Source organism: Nelumbo nucifera, chromosome 8, assembly GCF_055504915.1.
Source record: "Nelumbo nucifera cultivar China Antique chromosome 8, China Antique-T2T, whole genome shotgun sequence".
Classification (NCBI taxonomy): Eukaryota; Viridiplantae; Streptophyta; class Magnoliopsida; order Proteales; family Nelumbonaceae; genus Nelumbo; species Nelumbo nucifera.
This window is the reverse complement of record NC_142656.1, coordinates 10550137-10577039: the sequence shown is the minus strand read 5'-3', so window position 1 is coordinate 10577039 and position 26903 is coordinate 10550137. Positions and strand designations below refer to the sequence as shown.

Sequence of the window (26903 nt, the reverse complement as noted above, 5' to 3'; positions counted from 1 at the left end):
CACAGGCCCAGTAACTGATTGATTATTGATTTTTTTTTAAATTCCGTCAAGGCTTAATATTGGAGATGAGCAGACGCTGTGGCATTAACACCAGAGGTATTTGCGTGCAACCAAACACAACTTTGATATAGAGTTGAAATGCTGTGTAGTTACCCTTAATCCATAGACTGATGGACCACCCACTTGAGTGCTCTCTGCATTCAAAATTCCAACCCTGTATACAGCAGTGCTGTGCAGAGTGGTCCGTGGGGAGACGGGAGACTCCTTTTTCTTTTTTACTTTTGTTTGAAAGCCTCGAATCACTTGATTCACGTCCCCTCAAGGCCTCAACCTTCCTCTGGGACATTTTAAAGCTACCAATCTGTACTAGTTACCAAGCATTGCTATTAGCAATTGGTATCCCTTGCGTATGGTGATTGAAAATCTTTCATTCCGACAAAGCATGGGAGAATCTGGAAATGTTTGGATTTGACACTTGACGATAACAAGAGCAAGTTTTCAGACAAAACTTGTATCAAGCTCATGATTTCTATATATTTCCTTGGTACCCCAAAAATGGGAATTACAAAATTTGGATCCAGAGCCTCACCTGGTTAGTAGTTGAAACCAAGGAGAACGAATAATAATTAATTACAGCAAGCTTGTGATGACAACAAACAAACAAGAAACCATGTAATTGGAAAGATGATGAAAGAAATGAAGAGTACTATATTCCACCCAAGGTCCCTAGTTGAGACTGCTTTAAGATTTCTCTATTCCAACCGAGCCAACGTGGTGCAATGAAGAAACTCATGAAGTAGAATTGACATATTTAGTATATACAAACACCATTTATTGTGCTTGGAGTTGTCCGAACTTTTGCTTCTCTTCATGCAACTCTTTAACAACAGAATCAAGCTCTGGAAATGCTGATAAGAGCAACAACTCAATAAGGTCCAATGCTAGTTGCTTCAAACACACAGATGACTGCAGAATAAAAGAGCAGACAAACCATCAGAGAAACATCAAACAACAAGCAATGACAAGAGACAAAATGGTGGCGTGTTACTTTACAATTAGGGACATTAGCTGACAATGTGATACTTGTACATATATATAAAGTCACTGCTAGATGAAGCCATGAAAGGTAGCAGTAGCAATACAGAAAAAGGGAGGAGGAACTTTTAACAAAAAGCACTTTAGTCAAAAGAGTTGCCATCCCTGCCAGCCAACTCTATCTATTACGATAATTGATTGATCAAGCTATAAAAAAATAATCCACAGAAAAATCAAGATGCAATTTTGGACATTCAAGTTCCTTTGTTGCTTACCCTATCACCCCGTCTGGTGTTTTGAAAGTAATTAAATGAAATTATGCAATCAGAAGTTCAGTAGATTCTCATCCTCTACTATGACAAAACTAAGAGTAATACAAATTTGCCAGGTTTATGTTATCAATAGGTAGGAACCGATTTCAAAAAATAAAAGAAAAAAAACACGAATGAGAAGTGAAAACTCAAGTGGCATATCGAGAAGCAGCATCTTCCTTCTAAGGAGTTCCACTAAAATTAAAAGATATTACATAAGAAACCTGATAGCAGAAAAAATAGAACAGTAAGACCTAGAAGTTACATTTTTCAACAGAAAAGTACCTGAAGAAAAAAATAGAGATCCTTTGCACAACGTTCATATTCCTTACGACCAAAAAGACCTACGAGAGCAGCTGGTGCATTATCTGGAGGCAAGGAAAAGAAACTTGAAAACTTAGCAATAAAAGGAGAGGTTGGAATCTTCAAAGAATTACAACAAGAATTTGAACGCAACAAAGTACCAACAGGGAAACCAAAATAAAATGAAAATAGGACAGATCAGAAATAGAAGAATAAGTAACCACATTTTAAGGGTAAGCTGTCAATAAAACCTATATGCAAGAACATAATGGATAAACATAACCAAAAAGGGAAAGCCATAATAATAACATGTTACTGATTGTTGAAGGATTTTTTTTTTTAAATCCAAATAATATTTAAATAATTTATAACCCAACTAAGTAGGTTGGCTAGTCTGCTAGCTAATCATTAAAACTAAAAAAACAGGTGTCCCGTATAGGAGTTCCCTCTCTTTAAGTGGGAGGGACAGGTGTCCTTCACCTAGGGGAGGGGGTAGTTATGCAACTACCCACTCCCTATTTAAGCTCCTTAAGGGGAAGCTAGAGGCTCTGCCCTCTTTGGAGAAAATTGTTTCTCAAGAGATTCTTAAGAAAAGCCAAGAAAGAGAGAAGAAAAAAGTTCTCAAAGGAAGACAGGGAAGGAAAAGAAATCTCACTAATACAAGTAAGAAAAGGAAAGTCCTCTCTGTGAATACTTCCTATATATGTCTTCTGCTATGCATCCTTCTTCCTCTCTCTTTTATTTTTACTTTTAAGAAAAGAAATAGAGGGAAATAAACCATCTACAACCGGGTGCTTTTACTTGGTTGGTTATGGTCCCTCTATCAAAACAAGTTAGGGATTAAACCATCTACAGTTTAATTCCTAAGGGCTGATTATGGTTCTCTTCAAATGGAAATGAAGAAAATGAGGGATAAAAACCATCTACAATCAACTTGATTGACTACGGTTCCCTTCTTGTATACAAAATCCAGAGGATTAAGGCTGTCTACAGTCAGAATTTCATCTGATTGACTACAACTTATTGTGAAGGAACGAGTGAGAAGGAAATCTTCTTTGTATCAAAAAGAAAAGAAAGAGAGAAATGTATTGTTGTAGAGTTTCTCGATTGTATTTCTTTTTTTTTTCTTCTCATTCTTGTACATAAATGCAAATGAAAATTTATTTTTTAAAGTACTTTATTGCTCTTTTCTTTTGTTCTATGCATTCATTTCTCTAAGTCAGAATAAAAAATTGTTCTCTACTTTCTTGTGGAGATGTAATTAAGGCAAACAGATCATATGATTTCCTGAATGGCTACCCAAAACAATACAAACTCAATCACTTGATTGAGTGAATTATGATGCATGAGAATTTATTAAAATTTTCACACCAACGCTAATCAAATAAATAATATTAATTAATAGCAATAACAATAATAACAATGTCATCATTAAAATACAGGTAAACAGTAGGAAACTATGTAGGACCACTGACTTACCAATCATTAGTTCATAAACAAATTTTTGACGTCGAGCAGCTTGTTGCTCTTGTTCATCTTCCTGCAAGCTATTCTCCTTCCCATGTAATTGCTGAGTATTCTCTTTCTTAGGTGAAGATATATGCGTAGGCTGACCAGCATGATGTGAATCCTGAGATTGTACTACAGATTGTTGTGGCCTTTGTCGCTTTGGATGTTTGGTTATGAAAATTCCATCAGGCCAAAGAATCTATCCAAGTGATAAAAAAGCTAGGTTAGATCATGCATCATATAAAGTGTCATTACCCTATGTTGTTGGTCCCAACTATCCAGGGTCTTGGGAGGGGTGGACTAGATATGAATCAACCCTTAGACTTTTTTTTTTTTACAAGTTGCCACTCTTAAGACTCAAATCTCCTTAGAATATCAGCCTGAATTTTACCATTGGACCAAGCAGTGGTCCCTCTGCATGCATCATATCAAAAATAGAAAACAATATACAGGTTCGAGTTTACTATTGAGTCTAGTATTCACAGGCCCACAGCAGAACCCAGGCAACTAAAATATGTGCTGGGAAAGGAACTCAAACATGGATACTGAACTCCTACCATATTCTTAGCAAAACAAGAAACATATATTTTTAAATGCAAACTCAATAATATGACAGTCTATGATGTGCCCAAGTATCATAAACATTTATTCACTTTTTGTTAAGGAAAAGAAAAAAACAACCATGCAAAGGTGTATGGATACTGGGGCACAATAACTACAAGAAAAAAGTTCATATAACTTTTACTCTCTCATTTAAGCACGCCCTTTTCTTTTGTTTTTTGGATTGGTTAAGCATGCCACTGTTACATGGGCTATTTAATTATTCTTTCTGGATATCAATGGTTATTATAGTACATTTCAGACTTTCTAGTACAGTATTATGCTTATTTTAGCACTTCTCTTTGGAACTTCAAATCATTGAATGCAAATTAAACATTCAATGGAGAAGATCGAGTATCATCATCATCATCATCATCATCATTTAAGCAGATTATCAGAAAAAAATCATCATCATTTAAGCCTTGTCCCAACTATATGGGGTCAGGTTGGCTATATGAACCCGGTTTCACCATTTCGTTCTGTTCAGAGCTACCTTTGCTCACTTGACACTACACTCGAGTTAAGGTGTAGTGTGTCACTTCCAAGGGAAGGCCTAACATGAACATGTAAAAACAAATTAAGATTCATGACCACTAGAGCTTGGCAAAAGTTTAAGTGCTGTCTTCCAACCTGATGCAACCATCCTCCTTTATCCAAGCTTGGGACTGGCAGCGTAAGACATGCTCACATATGCCACCTTGGGTTATTGTTTCCCAAATCCATTGGAAGTTTCAATACTAAGCTTTCTCAAGAAGAAGGACCATTTTGATCACATGGAAACAATTATGGGCTTAAATTTGGCCCATTCATGAGGTTAGTTAGAGGAACTTGTGTGGCCATTTTTATCTCCAAAACAATTTTCTATGTCAAATATTCCTTGGTTATTTAACCTTCGTTGCTAAACAACCCAACTATATAACCTTCAAACCTGATTGGAGAAGACCATGTATGTCATAGATAATTCAAGGTACTAGGAAAATGAAGATGTTGATAGTTCTTTCAGGGAGAAATGAGAAGGAAGAGGCAATTGATTTATTTATTTCCATACAAGAATTTGGAAATGAAACTTTTGATTCTACCAAAAAAAGAAAATCAATTTATACAAAAATAATTCATGGACCAATTTAAACAAAGACAATATTTAAAATCCAATTTATCTCTAATTGTAACTTTAATAATATCCATGGGGATGTGGACTGGAAAATTGAACAGGTAGCCAACCCAAGGGATCCCTTATGGAGCAATTTAAATTATCCACATAATTCCTCCAGACAGCAAAATATGGCAAGTCATGTAGGGGGATCTCCTTGACCTCTCTAGCAAATAGAAAGAAAGGTAACCTAGAGGCCTGTACAAGGGTGCTTTACTGTGTCAAATACCTTGGTGTAAATTCCATATCTTTTTTGATAAATAACTTAAATTTTATTAACAAACTTAATGTAACATCTTTACAAGCATCTCTTAGAGAGGCACGAGGTGCTACCTCTCCAATCAATAGAACACAGATTACAATTATGCCCAGAATGAAAATGACTTATTCACCCCTTGCTTAGTCAAAGCATCTGCCATCCCATTTTCTGATCTCCTCACCCATTGTATCCTCAAATTCATATTCCTGGTAAGCCATTTAAATTTTTTCATTTCACTCTTATAGCACCAAATTATGGATTCTGAATTCTTTAATCACTCCACTTTTGAATCCCCTTCGATCACCACATTTGCCAAGTTTAGCTCGCTAGTGATCTGCACCCCTTATATTACACTATAGATCCGATCCTATTTGGTCGAATTCGGATCACCTCCTATCCGATCCAAGAAGATCCAATCCGATGTGTTATATATTTATAAATATAAATATATATAATACATATATATATATGTTATTTATTCATTTATAAATATATTATTTATATTGTATTTTTATAAATTTGTTATATTATTTATTTTTTATAAAAAACATGTATATATATGACGAAAATAATTAAAAAATACTGGTATTTTTTGTTTTTTCTTTATTTAAATTGGTATATTTTATTTTTTTCTTTTAATAATTTACTAATTTTAAAGAAAACAAGTCAGATCAAATCAGATCTGAAGATCCAATAGGATTCAAATTCAGATCAAGTCCTATCAGATCCGATCGGGTCTTTGGATCAGATCAGATTGAACATGACCAGTGTCGGATCATATTCAAATATACCCTGATTTGAATTCGATCCGATCTGTTTGCATCCCTAATTACAACAAGCAATTCCGCTTTGAGGGAGTCACCCATACCTGTAGGGCCAGAAAAGAGTGCTATAAGTTTACCTTATCCATCTCTCAAAACCTCTCCTACTCCATAAGGGTCTAGGTTACCTCGGCTGCTCCCACCGAAGTTTAATTTAACAAAACTTTCAATTGGTGGTACCCAAACAATCTCCACTCTATCCTTTCTATTAGAACTTTTAGCTACTGCTTCCCAATTCCTCCAAATATCATCAAAAGAAAATTGGTAAAACAACTCCAAGGTCTTGGTCCAATGGATCACCCTAACCATCACACAATTCATGATTTCTTCCTTACTTCTCTCCTTCTCTAAGAAGATGCTCGCATTCCTCTCTTCCCAAATGGTCCAAATCAAGGTTGCTCTGATACATCTCCATATTGTCCTTCCCTTCTTCTTTGGCCAAGTAAACAGAGAAGGATCAAATAGCATATTAACCTCCATTGGTAAAGTCCACCCGCACACAAACAAAGAAAGAAAAACAAAGCCAAATAGTTGCAACAAAGGGATAGGAAATCAGTAAATGAAAGCAACTCTCATTACTGGATTTGCATAAGACACACCAATTAGGGAGGTCTGGATACGCTTATCGGGTTTACTGGGGGTCCAAGCACAAGAAAATATACCCTTAGGGCAGGGGCCCCAAATACGCTTATCAGGTTTATTATGGTCCAAGCAAATATTTTGAAGGATTTATAGGAGATCCATACAAGCCAAAAGTTCATTGTCCCTGAGGCCTCTGCGGAAACCAAAGTCCCAACTAAGACCCACAGGATGTAATGGAGGAACAATAAATCTTGATACAGACTCACTTTTGTACAATGAAACCAAGTATAAGAAAAAGGCTCCTTTAGCAGGCAAGAGCCAACCCAAGTATCCTCCCAAAATTTAACAGAATCCCCAAAGCAAACATCATACATAATGAAATGAAAAACCTAAGGCAGAACACAATGAATAGCTTTCCAAGGCGAGGCCAGACCAAACCATAAACCGTATTAAACCGGATTATTAATAATATATTTATTAATGTATATAATATATATAATATATATAATACATATGTTTAAACATATGTATCTATGTATGTATGTATGTGTATATATATTCATTTAACATTTTTTATCAATAACTCTGAAATGATTTCTTAATTAGAAAAATATGGATACAACAAGAAGTTGTGAAAGAAACCAGCTTTAGTAAGCTGACCCAAAGGAGTTGTTTATGTTTGGCAAGCTTTCTCCAAGTACAACTTACTCTGTTTTTTTTTAAGAGGTAATGTAAATCTTATTCATGATGAAGATAAACATGCAAGAAAAGGGGGAGACCAAAGATCAGTTCACCCTCTAAGGATCTGATCATAGATCCCACAGATTGACTGAATTAAGCATCACGAACAAGTTCTGATTACAAAACACAGGGATGGTAGAAAGCCAAGAGGCAAGTTTGGCTACAATACACTGAATCAGCATCTCTGGCTCTTTCTTCTCTTTTCTAAAAATCCTGTCATCTCTCAGACCATATAGTGCTGATAACTGCAGCTGGAATGACACTCCAAATGTATTTTCCTTTCTTTGATAAGCCCAGCAGGTACCAACACTTGAGCAAATCCTTCACTGTGCCCGGCATTACCCAACTAACAACACCAACAGTATTAAGGAAGTGAAACCAGATTCTCCAAGCAATCGTGCAATGCATGAAGAGATGGTCAATGGCCCTCTTCAAGACCACAGGTTCCACAGCTAAGGTCGTCTAAACTAAGACCTCTTTTTGCCAGATTGCTTTTTGTTAGACATTTCCCTAGTGCAGAAGCCCACAAGCCCACAGCAAGAAGTTGATTTTGGACGAAGGTTAAGGATTCCAGATTTGTTTATATGGGAAGTCAGTTGCCCTTCTAACAGTCATACTCTCAGCAAAAGATCTGACCATGAACTTTCCATCAGCGGTCCAAAATCCAAATCTAGATCCACTTGTCTTCTGAATGGGGCTGAAAGGAAAATGCATTAAGGCAACTCAGCAAATTTACAACATCATCCACTTCCCAATCATGGAAACCTCTTCTGAATGTAGGCTTCCACACCACTTCACCCTGGATTAGCTCGAAGGAGTCTGCCACCATTGCCTCTTTATCCTTAGCCACTGAGAATAGCCGAGGAAATTTCTCTTCCAAAGATGCCTCATCAAGCCATTTGTCCCTCCAAAAGCGGATTCTTTCCCCATCTCCTAACTTGAAGCCCACTCCTTTTAGGACATTAGGAAGAGTTTTCATTATAGTTTTCCAAAAAGAACATCCATAGGAAGGCAAATTGATAGCAGTCATCCATCCCCCTGGCTGTAGACCATATTTAGATGCAATGAGATTTCTCCACCAACCATTTTCTTCCACTCCAAATCCCCATATCAACTTTCCCAATAAGGTTGTGTTGAATATTTTTATTCTTCTCAGACCTAAACCACCTGAATACCTTGGAGTGCAAATCTGATCCCAAGCTATCACGTGAATCTTTTTTCATCTTCCCACCCTTCCCATAAGAAGTCCCTTTGCACCTTTTCTATTCTCTTAGCTATTGAGCTAGGTGTGGGGAAGAGAGACAAAAAGTAAGTGGGCAGATTTGCAAGAGTGCTTTTGATCAATGTTACCTTTCCCCCTTTTGATAAGTACTTTGCTTTCCAAGAAGCAAGTTTCTTCTCTAGTCTTTCCAACACTGGCTCCCAAATTGCTGAAGAAGAGCACTTTGCACCCAACAGAAGACCAAGATAGGTAGTTGGGAGCCTGTCCACTTTACAACCCAGAGCTCCAGCCCACACAACTAAGTCCTAAACTCTGCCCACCGGAATCAGAGAGGATTTTCCTAGGTTCAGCTTTAGACTTGTTACCACTTCAAACCAAGCAAAGATTCCCACAAGTGTTTCTAACTAAGAGAAAGAAGCACCAATGAAACAGCGTGTCATCCGCAAAATGGAGAACATTAACCTTTTCACCCCCCCCCCCCCCGGAACAATTTCAAAACCCTCACAAAGACCAGCCTGTCCTGCCCGATTGATGAATTGGATCAGGACCTCCATTACACAAAGGAAGAGAAGAGGTGACAAGGGCTCTCCTTGGTAAATGCCTCTTGAGCTTTTGAAGAAACCAAAGGTATTTCCATTAATTATAACAGAAAATTTTGGCGATGAGAAACATACCTTCATCCACATTCTCCATTTCTGACTGAAGTTCATTTTTTCAAGAACGAAATTTAGGCACCTCCAATAAACATAGTCATAGGCTTTTTTTAGGATCCACTTTACAAAGGATTCCTAGTTTTCCTGCCCTCATCCTTGAACCAATCACTTCATTAGCAATTAAAGCACTGTCCAGTATTTGTTTTCCCCCGATAAAAGCACATTGGTTTCTTAAATTACACATCCTAGATTCTTTTCTAATCTCTCAGCCAGCACTTTTGCAGGAAGCTTGTAGAAGCTATTCAGGCTTATCGGCCTGAAATCTTTGATATTTGTTGCCCTTTCCACCTTTGGGATTAAAGTAATGAAAGTGGCATTCAAGCTTCTGAACAAAGAAGCAGAATCATGAAATTCTTGAAAGGCCTTTAGGATATCCTTTTGATAACATTCCAGCACTTCTTGTATAAGAGATTGGTTAATCCATCTGGTCCCAAAGATTTATCCAAATCCATTTTCTTAATTGCATCCCAAATTTCTTCTTCCGAGAAAGGTTTATCCAAATCCTCCTTTTGAGTTTCACTTAAAGTTTTAAACTGAACCCCTTCTGGCAGAGGCCATCTCTTCCAAGGTTCCAAGAACAGAGTTTTGTAGAAGCTTGTGGCAATGGTTTGAATTCCATTTGGTTGTTCCCCTATTTGACCATCAAACTCCAGCCTATCAATATTATTTGCTTTGCAGCGTGCATTTGCCATCCTATGAAAAAATTTGGAGTTCTTGTCCCTTGCTTTTAACCACTTCACTTTTGCTTTCTACCACCAGATTATTTCATCCTTGTATGCTAGTTTATCAAAGATGATCTTTGCTTCGTCTCTCTGTCTTCTCTCTTCTTCAGAAAGCTGTCTCTGTTCTTCTATTCTATCCACCTCCTTGATCAGCTCCAGGCACTCTAACTTATTTTGCTTGGTTAAAGCAGCTTTTCCTTTCCTCCATTTTTTATGACAGCCTTAATTGCCCCTAGTTTTTTGGCCAGCACATAAGAGCGTGTGCCCTCCACATGAATATCATCCCATTTCTCTGCAATTAGATTCCTCAGCTCCTCCTCTTCAAGCCAGCTATTGTCAAGTCTGAAAGGTGCATGTTTATTGATTTGTCTGCAAGAAATCAGCTGAATAGGGGCAGTGGTCTGACAATGGATGCGGTAATACTTCTTGCTTTACCAGGAAAATTGTCCTCCCAATCAGCTGAGATTAAGAATCTATCAAGCTTCACCAGAACTGGGTCCTTTTGACTATTGGACCAAGTAAGTTTTGCACCTGAGAGAGGTAAATCTATCAGCTCAAAACAGTTTATGAACTTGAAAAGTCCCGCATTGCTCTTGTTCTACATTGAAGTCGAATTTCCATGGCAAACAAGCGAAGTCGAATTTCCTCTCATCTCAACCAGCTCCTCCCAGAAAAATTGTCTTTCCCTATCAGTAAGTACAACTTACATTGTTACACACAAAGCCTTTCCTCCTTGATCTTCTCAAATCCTCCACACATTCATTAGTGTAAATTCCATATCCAACACCTTATCCAGCCATGTCCTTGTTGTGTCGGGGTAATATAATTATGTGCATGCATACATATGCACATGCATGCATAAATACACACATATCATTTTTTTTGAAGAATAAGGAAAAATTTTCATTAAAAAGAAAATGATAAATACATACATATCATATTTATCTATGTTTGTGTTAATATATAGAGAGAGGAATTTGCTAGTCAAGTCATTTAATGAATTCTAACTATCCAGAAATTCTCCACATGATGATGTTGTTTGAAGCCTAAAAGGACCAACCATATTTGCCATACATTGGACAACTATTATCATATAGAGAAAGGCCAATACAGTGTAGGGTATAGCATTAATTTTTGATTGGGAGATTGAACTGGTGGATAAACCAAGGATTTTCCGATTAGTTAATGGTTCAGATTAGCTACATCATCCCTCCATGTGGCATTAGGTTGTGTGTGGAACTCTACTTAAGCCAATATGTAGGTATGCATGATCAATGCAAGCTCACAAGACATTATGTCAATCTCCTTTAATTAATTAAAAATGGCCCAACAAATCACCTGTTCAAGCCGATTGATTACTGAAGCAATTATAGATCCCTTCCGCAGAAGCTGGATTTTCTCAATCAGCCAGTCATCAAAAGCATCACCCATTCCCAATTGCAACACCTGTTTAGCTACCCAAAACGCCTGCCGCCTGAAAGGCAAATGAAAAATACTGTCCTGAAGAATCTATTGACTTGATATGACTATGATGGTAATTCTAAAGACAAAAATTAAAACATTCTATTGAAGATAGAACTTTTTACTTGTAATACTATACAGTATACCTGATCCACCCACCATCATGCAGCTGAAAAATAACATCAACTAAATCTAGTATTGGAACACTCAGATTTGGTGGCACCCACTGCATTGATCAAAGAGAAAAACGAATCTATGAAGAGAATGAGCATGATAGGAGTATAACATTGATGGAGAAGCAGACAAGCATGCAAAACTGTGAGGAATGACAAGCCCCACACTCATCAGGAGATAATAACAAAGACTGTTATGTATCAGACATACAAAGTTACTGAAATAATGAGAATTGAACTGAAGTGGGATAGAAACAATTTATATACCTCAGTGGGAATAGTTGGGTCCATAGCGACATCAAGAAATGACTCAGATGTCGCTTGTGGACCATCATTTCCTCTTTCTTTTGCAACCTTCCCAGATGTTCTGATGGAAGGAGAATTCTTCTGTGCTGTACCATCTGAATCACTTCCTGAATCCACCAATGTATTTTCATATTCTTTACCAGAACTTCCTCTCATTTTCAATCTTGAATTATCTTCTAAAAGGTTCTGCTTCATCTGCATTGCAGTTCCCTTTCTTTGAGTGCTTAGCTTCTGTTCTATAGAGGAAATGGGATCATGAAGAGAATCAACAGTATTCTGAACCTTTGCACACTTTTCATATGGCTTATCATCAAGATCAACTAAGAAGTTCAATGTCAAAAGAAAAAGGATATATATTAATAAAAATTAAAAGGTTAGTGCATGTAGAAGGAAAGAGAAGTATATAAAACACTGGGTATAAGCATGCCCCACCTGACAGTGTTTGAATGATTGAAAGGGAATTTGAGAATGCATATGTCTGCACCATAAAGTACATAGTAGTAAGGAGCAGAATCCAAAACAGAGATGATAAGTATATAGATAGATAGATATAGATATACATTTTTGTGTGTGTGTGTGGGGGGGTTGGGGTTTATCAAACCTGTGAATCAACACTAAGGAAATCCCAAACTTCTATTGAACCCGATATGGTTGGCAGCTCTAGTAGCTTCTGAAAAAGAGCAACACATGGAGTTATTGAAGCATACATAGCATATGATTGTAGGAATATTGCAGCTCAAGGAAGAGAACAAAATTGTATAATGTTATGTCAATTAGAAAAATAAAATAAAATACAAGCTGCAATCAAATCCCATTCCTAGTGTTTGGGTAGGAAATATTGAGATAGCTGATCCCAATCCCTACTTATGAGAACACAAGAGAATGCATAATCTATCAACCTATTTAGATCAAACTTAAACAAAGTATCAATTGATACAATTTTCTGGCACTGAACAGAGCAGAATGGAGAACAGGATTCATGTAGCCAACCCCATACAGTTGAGATAAAGCTTAGTTCAGTTGAGATTACTTGTATATCCCATAGATACATTCTGAAACATAGAATTAAACAATACTAAGCTAGAATTATTGTACTAACGCAATGGAATAACAAAAGAGGAAAACTACAAGAAAAACCTTTAAATATTTGTCAAGCAATTTGCACCGTTCTTGAACAACAGGAACTTCTAATCCTGATGACAGAAAATGTTTGGGTGGCAAGCTAAGATTATACTGAGGAAATTCTTTAAGACGCCGATTTAGCTCCTCAAAATGGCGGAACCTAATTGAAAGAGAGACATATTATGAGTTACAGAAGGTAGGGTTAATAAATCAGAGAAAATGAATTCTTGAGCACCTTCTTTTAATTGACCAACTATTATTATTTGCATCTGTAACAGATATGGAGTACACAGCAAATGTTCCAGAACCACTCTTCACAATATTTGCACCCAGTACCTGCAATATGAAGTTACATTCTCCAGGTAAATCTCTATGGCAGGGCATGTTTGAACAAATTGCAAATATGGAGCTAGATGACTACCTCACATCTCAACTTTAAAAATGAATCTGCCAACACAGAAGAACTCTTTGGGGGGTTAATAGATGAATTGCAAGCTTCAGATATAGATGGTGCAGATGAAGAAGCAGCTGCTCCACTATGTATTCTACCCCAGCTTTCTATATCGAGATCATCACTAGATTCCTCATCTTTCACATCTCCCTTTGAAGCATTTAGTATATCCTGCCCATCTCCCAACAAGAAGGTGGTTCTTTCAACCTCTTGCCACATGTTCACCTTCTTACTGCTTAACCGAGACCTTTTCCTGCCTGAATGAGTTCTAGATATTCTCTGGTAGCGGACATGCCCTTTACCAGTCTTTCTCCCTATATGCCCTTCAGAACTCTCAAGAGGATGGTGTATATAAGAAGCTGAAGCATTTCTGTTATTTTTACTATCCCAAACCTTAGTCACAGGTGAATCAAGGCCTGTCACGTTGCTGCTTTCATCATCATCATCAGTTTGGTAAGAACTGCCACTTCCTGATTCAATCTCCTCCAAATGCATGGAATCATGGTCATCCTTTTTTTGATGTGATGAAGCTGGAGTGGGAAGTAAGCTGTTTGCAACACTATGGGCATGCAAGTTTCCTTTCATGGATTCACCATCACGTCCTGGGGAAATGGTTGTCCTCTCAGAAAAGCCAGGCTTCCCTATCCCATCCTTGTGCTTTGATGACACATTTGAGTGATCCAAAGAATTAAAATTCCTTGATGATGGATTTTCTGAAACTTGTATAACAGACTGACCTGCAGTTTCCTTTCTTTTGTAGTTTCTCCCTTTTGTCCACATATTTTCAAAATGCTCTGGAGCAAGAGCTTGAGTCTTTCTGCGGGAAATTATATCCAACATATCACCCCATTCTCCTGATCGATGCCATTGGGTGTCCTTCATGTCTTTTCTTTGGGAACTTGAAGGTAAAGAAGTCCAGGAACGGGAAGATCGAGCATCAAGGGAAAGCAAAGGATCCTTTGACACAGATTCTTCATTAACATTTTCTTTCACAGGTTCACCTGAGGTCACCCCAGAATGATCATGTTTTAATTGCACAAGTTCAACACCTGTGACAGACTGATCAAGGAACCCAGAAAAATGATCAGATCGGGTCCTTGAAGATCCCTTTGCCTTAGATTCAGATGCCTCTTGTGCTGATGCTGAAACTCCTTTATTATCCTTATTGGTACGAGAAAGAATAAAACATTCAATCCTTTCATTAATAAACCTGCCATGAAAGATAAAGAAGAAAATTAGGTAAAGAAAAGGAGTACAAGGAAAGCACAAGCAAAACACAAACAACAAATACCTAGGTGTAGCTAAATTCAAGACTGGCCGCATCACTGCACAAGCAAGAAGCTCCCTGACAATATAACGGAAGAAGGAGCAGTGCAGATCTTCAGGTTTGAAAGTAAAAGAGATAAGTCCATCCATCAAATGCTGCAAAACCTGTGTGATACAAAATAAATAAAAATCACTATTATAGAGTTCATCAAAAGAAGATGAACTTCATTATTCTAATAAATTTAGAGATTTTATTTTTTTTAGGCATTATTGGGTGTATATGTAAACTGATTGCATAGCCGGTAATGATTTGAAAAGTGAACAACCCTGTGCTCAGCATCAGCAGAAAATAAAGCAGGATGCAATTTGTTCTCAGCAGCCAGAACTAGCTTTAGTTCCTCATCCCTGTGATCAATAGTTAGCTTTTCCCCTTGTTGTGCAACTATCTTGACTTGACATACACGAAAATGTTCTAAATGAGTGGAAATAAGATTGACAACATCCCTGCATCATCCCAGACTCAATTAAATCCTTATAGACACATTTTTGAGTAGAGGAAGACAACAAATGACAACTCTGAAACTAAAACCTGGTCAGAAGATCAATAAGATTTATTTCTCTCACACGACATGCAACTTCTCCAAGGACATCATTCATGATCTGCACCAGCTCCTCTGGGCCATCCCTATCAGGTGTCAAGCGGGAGTACCAGAGATCGGTCACCCACTCAGAAACTAGATGTCTGGTGAATTGATCTATTGCAGCCTCAACAACAGGGGAGCTCACCTTCCTTCTCCAATTAGATGTCTCATGAACAACCTTGTAACCTTGAAGAGATTTCTTTTGAGAAATTTGGTCTGCCAAGGGTGTTTTGCTGTTGTATGTTGCAGTTCTTCTTCTTGTCTCAAGATCTAGCGATATGTAACGGAGAAGGACAATCAAGGAGGCAGCAGCAGGCAAATTTAGCCAAACAGAAGAGCTTGTCACTGGAAATGAGATAACAATGGTGAGATACAAGCCAGGGCTAGAAAACATCAGGAGATTTAACATTCATCAGTGGATAATGCTGGAAGCATAACCACAAGAGGAAAAAGAACAAGAAGGTAATGAGTTCTTAATGGATAATTGCATTTAGATGGCCCTAATTGAAGAATATAATTTGAGCTGTCAACCATAAAGTAGGATAAGACAGATGATAATAGCAACTTAACTAAAATAGGAAGCTTCAACTAGCATTAACCATCAAGTTTCAGTACTGTGTCTCAACATTTTCTTATTCCCTTGAAATATTAAGTTTCTAATGATGAATAATGCATAGCAAGGATGGAAAACAATACATAATTTCCTCTATTTACTCAAATGCTGAAAAGTGTTGTCAGCATTTGAGTGTGCTCAGTGCTATTTAGGGAAAGTGTTGTCAACTCATCAATGATGCATGACATAGTTCAAACCTAATCGAATGCCCACAATGGTATTAAAATGACTCCGCAAAGTAATTTTGCTTGTGAATAATGTGTCCATTCATTTGTTTCACATATATTGCAAACTTTTCCAAGAAATAGGTCAAATCAACAGAATTTCTTTTTAAACTGAACAGAACAGAATGGTGAAACAGAATTCATGTAGCCAACTCCATAAGTTGGGACAAGGCTTACAATTTACTTTGATGATTGATATTCATTATTACAAAACTATAAAGTGCATGTCCATAATATGTTTGCTGGAACAAGCAGAAAAGATTGCTTGATCAGAATTGTGCCTAGAAACTAAAAAATAAAAGTAAAGAAAACACAGAAAAACGCACACAACAATGGCATACACACCAAATCAATCCATTTGGAGTGGGAGCAGGATGCTATTTTCTAATTAGAAACAAGGAAAACATATAATACAAAGAAATACATCAAAACTATCTGGGAGAATGGGGAAAATATATCAATGATGAAAACCAGAAAGCTCAAAATTTTGGTTATTGTGATATTACAAGTTATTCAAGATACATTTTAGTTCTTTTGATTCCTTTGAAGATGGTTCAGAAGCATTGATACTTCACCCCAGACTTTGTTATCTAATTTGATTACTGTCAGCATCTAAATTGAACAATGACTATTATAAATTTATAATTAAATCTAAGTTTCTTTATAATCCTTTAAGGGAAAGATCTAGAAGGTCTAAAATCTTTCTCCATCAATAATCTAATACCTTTGAGTGAATGCCTGTACCACATACAATGATAAAAATAAAGGCCAATTCAGATAATTAAGGATAGATATAAAAGTGAGTGAAATGAGCAGTATGGTTGTTGCAGGTAAGGATTATTGGGTCTTGTCCACTAACTCCAAAATGATCTAATCCTATTTCATTTTTTTCAACATTCTTGATGAAAAATGTTTTACATGCACTGAAGTTTGAAGTTGCTGTATACATGAAAATTAACAAATATTAGATGCAGCAATGCAGACCAAAAAAATTTGAAAGCCATACTTCATGTGTACAACTTGTCACACCAGCATGCCATTCATCAATTAAGGAGCTCACGTCCCACTTAATTGCTCATTCACTAAAAGACAAACCTATATGCAATTCAGTTTAGCTAAATCAGCTGTATTAGATGGTCCTTAGCTTCATAAGCAAATATCATTTCAGATGCCTCCCAAGGTCAGCTAGCTCAGAAATCTGTCTTGCCATTAATGAGGATACGAGGACTCAGCTGTAGTGGGAACATGGGAATTGTATGGATTTTACAGTTTAAAAAATCCATGCATTTTGAACCATAAAGAACTTGACAAAGTCAAATCTTATGCGAAGGTAAAGATTAGAAATGTTGATGCCTGCCCCACGGACTTTGAAAAAAAAAAGAGTAGAATGTCAGCAAAAACACAACAGATGGCATTTTACTACATTGCTCAACCATAAGATGGCCTAATTCAACAAAGTAAAAAAAATCAAAGCTTCTATGTTCACTATACTTCCTGTAGCTATCTAGGAAACTGGGAAAGAAGAGAAATATCTTTTTATCAGTAAAGAAGAATAAATTTTATTAATCTGAACAAGCAGATTACATCAGCGGGAAATTACAGACAGAGCTACAAGAAAAATTACAAAATGGCCCAGAAAAGATGCTGTCTGTAAACTACTTGTTTTGCTAGTGCATCCACCATTTGCAGTCCTTCTGATCCAAGTGAAAGTGGCATTAAGCTCCCTTGCTAAACTTTCAATCTCTCACAAGGAGTGTCTATAAATCCAGGGGGCACTACCTCTGAAATTTGACAAAGAAATCACCAGTTTTTAATCTCCTTCAACCTCCAAGTCTTTAATATCTGCTTGTTTGGCTAGTTTTAACCCCTGCAGAAGTGCATGAAGCTCAGCCTTTATTGAGTCTCCAACCCCTATAGGCCCTGAATACATAGCCAGCACTTTATTTGCAGAATCTCTGAACACACCCCCTACTCCTGCCAATCCCGGGTTTCCTATGGAACTGCCATCAAAATTCAGCTTTATCTCATTTGGAGCCGGAGGCTTCCATTCCATCCCTATCTTTTCTTTCTTCTTAGTTGAAAAGGCCACTTCTTTCCAAGCACGCAAGATATCATCCACTAAGAAGCTTTGGAACAGCTCAAGTGTTTTCACCCAATGAACAACTTTTATCTTTATAGTTTCCACCAGTTCTTCTTCTGGTCTGCACTTTCCATTGAAAATTCTTGCATTCCTTTCCTCCCAAATCATCCACACCACATTGTTACCTAAGAGTTAGTTTGGAATTAGGACTACATTTAACATTAATGTGTACTGCCCGATTGTTACCTAAGCTCTCACTTAATATAAATGAAGGAAGAAAACCAAACACAAAGAAGTCCTTGGCTAATTTGACTGTAGAACCTAAAGGCTCAGGCATTTTACTAGCCTAGAGTAGCTAATTGAGAAATTTCCTTTTTTTAATGTGATGTGTTATCTTGGAAGAAAAACAGTAGAAGAGAAGAAGAAGAAGAAGAAGAAGAAGAAGAAGACAAGTTTGGAGAGCCAAAAGTTGGGCTGGCAGCGCCAGCTATTGTATTTAAAATAAGGCAACCCAAAACATTATAATTATAACAGTGCCCCTGCGGCACTAAATAATAAAACTAATAAGTAATAACAGTTCTAACACCCCCCCCAAGTTGGGACATAGATGTCAATCATGTCCAACTTGTCACGTAAGTCGTTGTGCCACAAGTGATGTAAACCCCTTACAAAAATGTTAGCAAGTTGCTCTTCAGAACTAACATAGGGAATACACACTTCTAACTTCTGAATTTCAATTTTCCAGTCACCAGTAATTACTATGTCATCAACATATACTATCGGGGCTGCAATTTTCCCTTCCCCTCTTTTCACAAATAATGTATGATCTGTCTAGCAGTGTTTGACATCTATCTGGAGGGAGTTGGGATGGCGGCGCCAACTATTGTATTTATACTAAGGTGACCAGAAACATTATAAAAAAAATTTCCCTGTGGCACTAAATAATAAAGCTAATAACAGTTCTAGCATGATGCAAATACTTTGATTGCTTTATTGGTAGAATTCAACCAAGGCATTAACTTAAAAACAGCAATTTTGACTGACCTTCAAAAGGCATCATTAGGGGTAAAAAGACTTCTATTGAGAAATAAGGGTGATATTAAATATAGAAGGAACAACATTGGGATCGTATCCAGTCTACTCCTCCCAAGACCACAGATAGCTGGGACCAACATTGGGTAATGGACTTTTATATCAAATATAGAAGGAAAATGTAATTTATTGTCATTTCCAAGTTCCAACATATGATTGTTGCTCAAGCCTTACATATCCCCTTTGAATCATCCTCCTGAATGTTTCTGTATAAGCTCTACTGTTATAAAATTTTTTTATCAATATGTTCATATGAAGATCAAAATAAACATCTCTAACTGCTCACCCTAGCCAATATAAGCTCTACTATTGTAAATTTTTTTATCAATATGTGCGTATGAAGATCAAGACAAACACCTCTAACTGCTCACCCTAGCCAAGCATAAAAGAAGACTTCAATGGAAACGATAGTGTCATTCTAGATGTAGGAAACTGTGGACCCCACATTGAGAGTATTTGTGTGATACCCTGAGATGTACTTAGATTTAATTGATTAGGATCAGCTTTCCTAGTAGGATAAGGATAAGTTTTATTCTATCTTATCTAGGATTAGTTATTCTATCTTATCTAGGATTAGTTTTATTTTAATCTTATCTTTTATTGCCATGTAAGCATTAAAGTTCTTTTACAATTAGGAAACCATGTATATAAATTAAGGAGTGGGGCGGCTGTTTTAAGCACTCCAACCATTCTCTTCTTTCAAAGCTTCTCCCACAAGTGCTTCTTCTCTATCTCTCTTCTTCTCTTCTCCTTTTCTCCTTCTCTTTTATTTTCTGTTCAAAACCTAAAGAGTCTCTATAGTCTTGTACAACTACTTGGTATCAAAGCCAGGTTTAGGGCTTCTCATGTGAGTTTGATCCAGCCGACCACATGAGAACCGCCTAGAGCTGGAAGAATAGAGAAAGCTCCCTTCGGCTGATTCTTGGAGGTTATCTACAGCAGCAGTCCAAAGATTGGATCAGATCTTTGATAACCAGGAAGAATCAAAGGAAGAGAAGAGGATCAAGTCAGTTCTTGATCAAGACTAGAGGTGGTGATCAAAGTTTCAGAAGAATTCTGGTTCAAGATCGGTTTCCGCTATTCAAGACTGAAGCTGATTATCAAGATCAGAGTTTCTCAGAATTTTCTGGTAAGTTTTCAAGCCTTACCAGAAATCGGCAGCAAGGATCTCTTGATATAAGAGGTACGGTTAAAAAAAAAAAACTTCCTTTCTGCATTTTTTAGGGTTTAAGAGAAAACCCTCAAGTTTCAGAATTGTTATTGCTTCAGGGAGGTAATCAGATTTGTCTCCTCTCCCTTTATTTTTCTTTGCTCTTTGGAAGATCCAGTAGTTCCTTTTAACAGGACTGATACAGTTCAGTCTCAATGAGCCGACTATCACAAAATTAGGGTTTCTGAATCAGAACTCTCCTGTTATCTGCTACAGGCCGATTGGTACAGTAATTAGGAAGCATTATAATGGAGTTTAAACGCCAAGGGGAGGGTGTTTTTGGGGCTGGTTCAGGCAGCATGGTTGAAAACACCTTCCAGATTACAACTGTGAAGTTTGATGGTTCAAACTACTTAGAGTGGGCCCAATCAGCCATGATGGCCATTGGGGGAAGAGGAAAGCTGAACTATTTGTTGGGCGATGTGAATGAACCAACCAAGGAGGATCCCACTTATGCTAAGTGGATTTAGGAAAATTATTTGGTGATGACATGGTTGTGCAACTCTATGCAGCCACACATCAGCCGAAATTACTTATGGGCAAAAACAGCTAAAGAAATTTGGGATGTTGTGAAAGAAACCTACTCTCGGCCCCTTAATGTTGCTAGGGCTTATGAGCTGAAATGTGAGGTCAAAAATCTCAGACAAGGGGAGAAACAGGTCTCTGTTTATTTCTCAACCCTAAAATCCCTGTGGCATGAGATTGACCACCTTGAGACAATTGAATGGGAGAGTCAGAAAAATGCACAGACTTACAGAAGGCAAATTGAAACTAACAGAGTATTTAAGTTCTTGGCTGGTCTAAATTCTGAATATGATATTGTAAGACAGCAACTATTGGCAAGAGAAAGTGTGACTCTATCTCAAGCCTATTCCCTAGTGCACAGTGAAGAGACTAGGAGAAAGGTCATGTTACAGTAACAACCTTTCGAATCTGCCCTGGTAGCAGTTAAACCCAAGCCAGGGGGAGATAAGGAAAGGGATATGAAGAAAGAGACTAAAAAGGACCTAGTTTGTGAACATTGCAAGAAACCTAAACACACCAAAGACACCTGTTGGAAGTTGCATCCACATCTAGTTCCAACAAAACTCATAAACAAAAAGGGTAATGCCAATATGGCTGACAACACTGATAGTGCAGCCTCAACAGCTTCAAGAGGTACCCCTCTTGATACCCTAGCTGTTGTCCGAGCTGCTCTAACACAATTAGAAAGTGAAGTCAGTAATTCAGTATCATCTCCTCAGCCATCATCAGCTCCTTCAACCTCATCTTTTGCTCAATCAGGTAATCGGGCCTTAGCTTGTCATGCTTCAACTCCAAGTAATACAAAACATTCTTGGATAATAGATTCAGGAGCATCTGATCATATGACTAGCTTGCCTTCACTATTCTTTACCTATCATTTATCTTTTGGTAAAGACAAAGTGTCCATTGCTGATGGATCTCTTGTTCCTATTTCTGGCAAAGGAGACATCAAGTTGTCTGATACAATTTCCCTATCCTATGTCCTACATGTTCCTAAGCTTAATACTAACTTGCCCTCAGTTAGTAGCATTACAAAAGGGCAGAATTGTTCAGTAACCTTTTTTCCTGATCGATGTGTTTTTCAGGATCTGGAAACAAGGAAGGTGATTGGGACTGGCCGTGAGACAAATGGAATCTACCTACTTGGAGGAAGTGCTCATCAGGAAGATAGTGAAACTAAGAAATCCTTTGTTTCTCAGTCTGTTGATCAGGTGATGCTTTGGCATAATAGATTGGGCCATTTATCCTTTCAGGTTTTGAAAAGTTTGTTTCCCAGTATATTTGAATATGTCCAGATGACTGGTTTGAAATGTGAAAGTTGTGAGCTTGCAAAACATTGCAGGACTACTATTCATTAAGTAATAACAGAAGTAATATTCCTTTTGAAATTGTGCATACTGATGTTTGGGGACCCTATCATACCACTGCCATGGGGGGTACAAATATTTCCTATTATTTGTTGATGATTACACTCGATTTTCATGGGTTTACCTTATGCGTTCTCGAGATGAGGTTCCAACATTAACCCGGATCTTTCATCAAATGATTTTAACCCAATTTGGGGTCAAAATTAAAATTTTTAGATCAGATAATGCAAAAGAATATTTTACAAACCTATTAGCCTCTACATGCTTAATCATGGGATTATCCATCAGAGTACCTACCCACATACACCACAACAGAATGGGGTTGTTGAAAGAAAGAATAGACACATATTGGAGGTAGCCAGAGGCATTATGTTTACCTCAAATGTGCCTATACGTTTCTGGGGGGATGCTGTTCTTACAACTGTTTATCTCATCACTCGGATTCCCTCACGGGTTCTTAACATGAAAACTCCATTTACCCTTGTATACCCTGATAAAGAATTATTTACCATTCCCCTCAAAACCTTTGGGTGCACTTGTTTCGTTCAAATCCTAGGCCCTCATCGTTCCAAATTTGATCCCAAGGCCTCCAAATGTATTTTCCTTGGTTATGCCCAAACTCAAAAGGGATATTGTTGTTATGAACCGACTTCTGGAAAAAGATTTGTCTCAATGAATATCCCCTTCTTTGAGGATAAACCCTATTATCCAAGGGTTTCTCCTCAGGGAGAGAATAGTGAAGCCGGGAGTAGCTCATCGGATGTTCCTTTTCCAATCCCATTAAGTGAAGAAGGATGTAATGGGGAAGGATGTCAAAGGTGCAAGGATGTGAGAGTCTATCACAGACGATGGAGACAGGTCGATTTTGGACATCAGCAGTGCAGGCCAGTCCCAGTCCCCACTACAGATCCAGATCCCGGTACCACAATAGCCCCAGTTCCTTCTGCAGATCCAGATCCAGGTACCACATATACTACAGATGAGAGACATTCGACCATGGAGCCTTCACCTTCATTCAGTGACCTTGTCTCCCCATAGTAGTCCGTAAAGGCAAACGCCGTTGCACCACAGCTCACTGCATTTCTCAGTTCCTATCCTATGATCATTTGTCTCCCTCCTACAAGTCTTTTCTTGCATTCATTGTTGATATTCCCATTCCCAGAACAATACAGGAAGCATTGGAAGTACCAGAATGGAAAGATGCAATAAAAGTAGGAATGGATGCCCTCATCAGAAACAATACCTAGGAGATAGTTGATCAACCTAAAGGAAAGAAACCGGTTGGATGTAGATGTGTATTCACTGTGAAACATAATGTTGATGGTTCTTTTGAAAGGTATAAGACCCGATTAGTTGCAAAAGGATTTACTCAGACATATGGTATTGACTACTTAGAAACTTTTGCACCAGTAGCAAAGATGACTACTATCAAAGTACTATTATCTCTTGCAGCTAGTTACTCTTGGTCGTTGTATCAAATGGATGTTAAAAATGCCTTTCTCACTGGAGACTTGCAAGAAGAAGTTTACATGCAGATGCCTCCAGGATTTTATGGTACAGAGACAGGAAAGGTTTGTCGGTTGAACAAAGCTCTATATGGACTAAAACAGTCCCCCAGAGCATGGTTTGACAGATTCAGACGAGCCCTTGATAGGTTCAGATATGTGCAGGCTCAGTCAGACCACACCTTGTTTATTAAGAGAGTGGGTTCCTCCATAACCTTGCTTGTCGTGTATGTGGACGATATTGTAGTAATTGGGAGTGATACTAGTGAAATTGAGTCTCTTAAGCAACTCCTTCATCAAGAGTTTGAGGTAAAAGATCTGGGGGAACTACGATACTTCTTGGGCATTGAGGTAGCTAGATCCAAGCATGGGATTTTTGTCTCTCAATGAAAGTATGTTCTTGATCTGCTAGAAGAAACAGGAAAGTTGGGAGTTAAGCCTGCGGACACACCTATTGAACAGAACCACAAGATTAGTGCAGAGGGTGGAGAGCCTATTGAAGATAAAGCTATCTTTCAACGGTTAGTTGGAAAGCTTTTCTATCTTTGCCTCACAAGACCTGACATTAGTTATGCAGTCAATGTAGTTAGTCAACATATGCACTCTCCTAGAACTACTCGCCTCCTTGCAGTTGAAAGGATATTAGCATATTTGAAGAGGTCCCCAGGCAAAGGCATTTTGTTCAAGAAAAATGACCACATGAAGATAGAAATCTACACAGATGTTGATTGGGATGGGTGTGTTGATGACCGAAGATCTACCTCTAGATATTGTGCCTTTGTTGGAGGTAATCTGGTCTCCTGGAAGAGTAAGAAACAAAGTGTTGTTTCTCGTTCAAGTGTTGAAGCTGAATATAGGTCCATGGCAAATGGTGTGGCTGAGATTCTATGGTTGAGGTCATTACTAGAGGAATTGGGTATTGTTTATGAGAAACCCCTAATGTTGTACTGTGATAATCAAGCTGCCATCAATATAGCCCATAATCCAGTACAGTACGACAGAACTAAGCATATCGAAGTGGACCGACATTTTATCAGAAAAAGGGTTACATCTCAAGAAGTATGCCTTCCCTACATCACCTCCAACATGTAGCTTGCAGACCTTCTCACCAAGGTTGTTTCAAGAAAGAAGTTAGAAGAAGATCTATGCAAGTTGGGAATGACAAATATCTACTACCCAACTTGAGGGGGAATGTAGGAAACTGTGGAGCCCACATTGAGAGTATTTGTGTGACACCCTGAGATGTACTTGGGTTTAATTGATTAGGATCAGCTTTCCTAGTAGGATAAGGATAAGTTTTATTCTATCTTATCTAGGATTAGTTATTCTATCTTATCTAGAATTAGTTTTATTTTAATCCTATCTTTTATTGCCATGTGAGCATTAAAGTTCTTTTACAATTAGGAAACCATGTATATAAATTAAGGAGTGGGGCGGCTGTTTTAAGCACTCCAACCATTCTCTTCTTCCAAAGCTTCTCCCACGAGTGCTTCTTCTCTTCTTCTCCTTTTCTCATTCTCTTTTATTTTCTGTTCAAAACCTAAAGAGTCTCTATAGTATTGTACGACTACTCTAGGCATGAATGTAAATCTACAGTAGATATAAATTCATAACTGACTTGAACAAATACCAAATGAACTCCAAGGGTGATGATACATCCTAGCTATTGCTCTTGAGGAAGTTATTTTGAGGTTTAAAAAGGTTCAAGCAAGTGGATTACGAGACTGACAAGGTGTTATGGTCATTTCACGCTTGCAGCTGGCATGATACTTTCTTCCGAACACATGTTGAGATGCATAACCAGTCTAAAAAATTTAATTGGGAACGAAGGATAAAGAATTAACTAAAACAGTGAGCTAGATGTTTATGTACCAAAAAAAAGTGTTAATAAAATAGCATAAATAAATGTAAGAACGAACAGCCGAGCCATAGAATTCACAATCTGCATAATGACATCGGAAAAGAAAAATAAAGGGAATGAGAGAGAGAGGGACGAAAAAAAAGGTCATTTAACAGCCGCTGTTCAACATGGATCAACCAAAGTCAATTCCAAATTGAACCAACTACAAAAATGAAATTCATCACGCTGCCACATTCTTAATAATACAAATCCGAATTTGGCCGTATAAAAAACTTAAACCAGTGAAGGCAAAATTTCTCAAAAACCAAAACCAGATGTTCATAATTCATAACTCACACGACATTAGATACGACAGTCCCACGACGCATATGAGCAGCAGTACAACCCTCTTCTTGGCTTCCTCGACGAGGTCCCGCACTGTCTGCCTCCCCGTACTCATCTCCTCAACTCAATTATTGTTCACGCCATAAGAATCACAACGGAATTCCCTCACAATCAAATTAACTCGATGAATCAAATCAAACGCTTAACCCAAGCATTTCCTCTTTTTTTTCCCATTCACAGGATGCAAACAAAAACTCTGAAAAACCTTGCAAATTGGCGCACCATTTCATCTCCACGATTCGATCAATCACCAACATCACTTTTCTTAAATGACAATCCGGATTGATTCAGAATCCAAACAATCCACACTAACAACACAACCAAACTCCTCAAACAAACGATATCCAGCGCAGAAATCAAACCCGATCCGCTCTGCGAAATCAACAATCAAAAAGAAGAAGAAGAAAATATAGAAGCAGAAAATGGAAGGTAGGGCGCAATCAAAGCTCTTCAACGCGCGGACTGTTAGGTTTTCGTAACTCTTGCTGTCTCTGAAGTTTCAACTGCCGAGTGCTGGTAGGTTTTTGTTTCGGCGTTTTCCGTGCTTTCTCTGTGCTGGAGACCGGAGAGAGCAAGGAGAGAAAAATAAAAATTAATTTGGGTGGCATCGGGAGTTTCTTACTGTTTTGCTTTTTTCAGTTAAACTCTGTACAT

The 26903-nt window shown here is 37.8% G+C and overlaps 1 protein-coding gene across 2 annotated transcripts; it reads right to left on the bottom strand.

The window, feature by feature from the left end:
* Nucleotides 1–509: 509 nt before the first annotated feature.
* LOC104592201 (phox (PX) domain-containing protein) lies at nt 510–26903 on the bottom strand. Of its 2 annotated transcripts, XM_010251426.2 has the most exons (15): nt 26202–26903; nt 15337–15733; nt 15074–15251; nt 14773–14912; nt 13452–14691; nt 13266–13366; nt 13046–13190; nt 12510–12578; nt 12341–12386; nt 11870–12228; nt 11576–11655; nt 11307–11442; nt 3129–3357; nt 1632–1714; nt 510–966 (listed from the first exon to the last, which is right to left on the bottom strand). In XM_010251426.2, the coding sequence occupies exons 1-15, from the start codon at nt 26302–26304 to the stop codon at nt 832–834; spliced, it is 3441 nt and encodes a 1146-aa protein (XP_010249728.1). In that variant the 5' UTR covers nt 26305–26903; the 3' UTR covers nt 510–831. The 2 variants fall into 2 exon arrangements, 1 of the variants encoding a protein (XP_010249728.1); XR_016079403.1 differs by lacking the exon at nt 11576–11655 and having other exon boundaries at nt 26202–26901.

Coding starts and splice junctions, on each gene's coding strand:
- LOC104592201 (XM_010251426.2), bottom strand. CDS start 26,304: ATGAGTACGGGGAGGCAGACAGTGCGGGACCTCGTCGAGGAAGCCAAG. Junction 13,367..13,451: donor TTTTAAAGTTGAGATGTGAG/GTAGTCATCTAG, acceptor TTCATATTGCAG/GTACTGGGTGCAAATATTGT. Junction 967..1,631: donor ATCTCTATTTTTTTCTTCAG/GTACTTTTCTGT, acceptor TTTATTCTGCAG/TCATCTGTGTGTTTGAAGCA.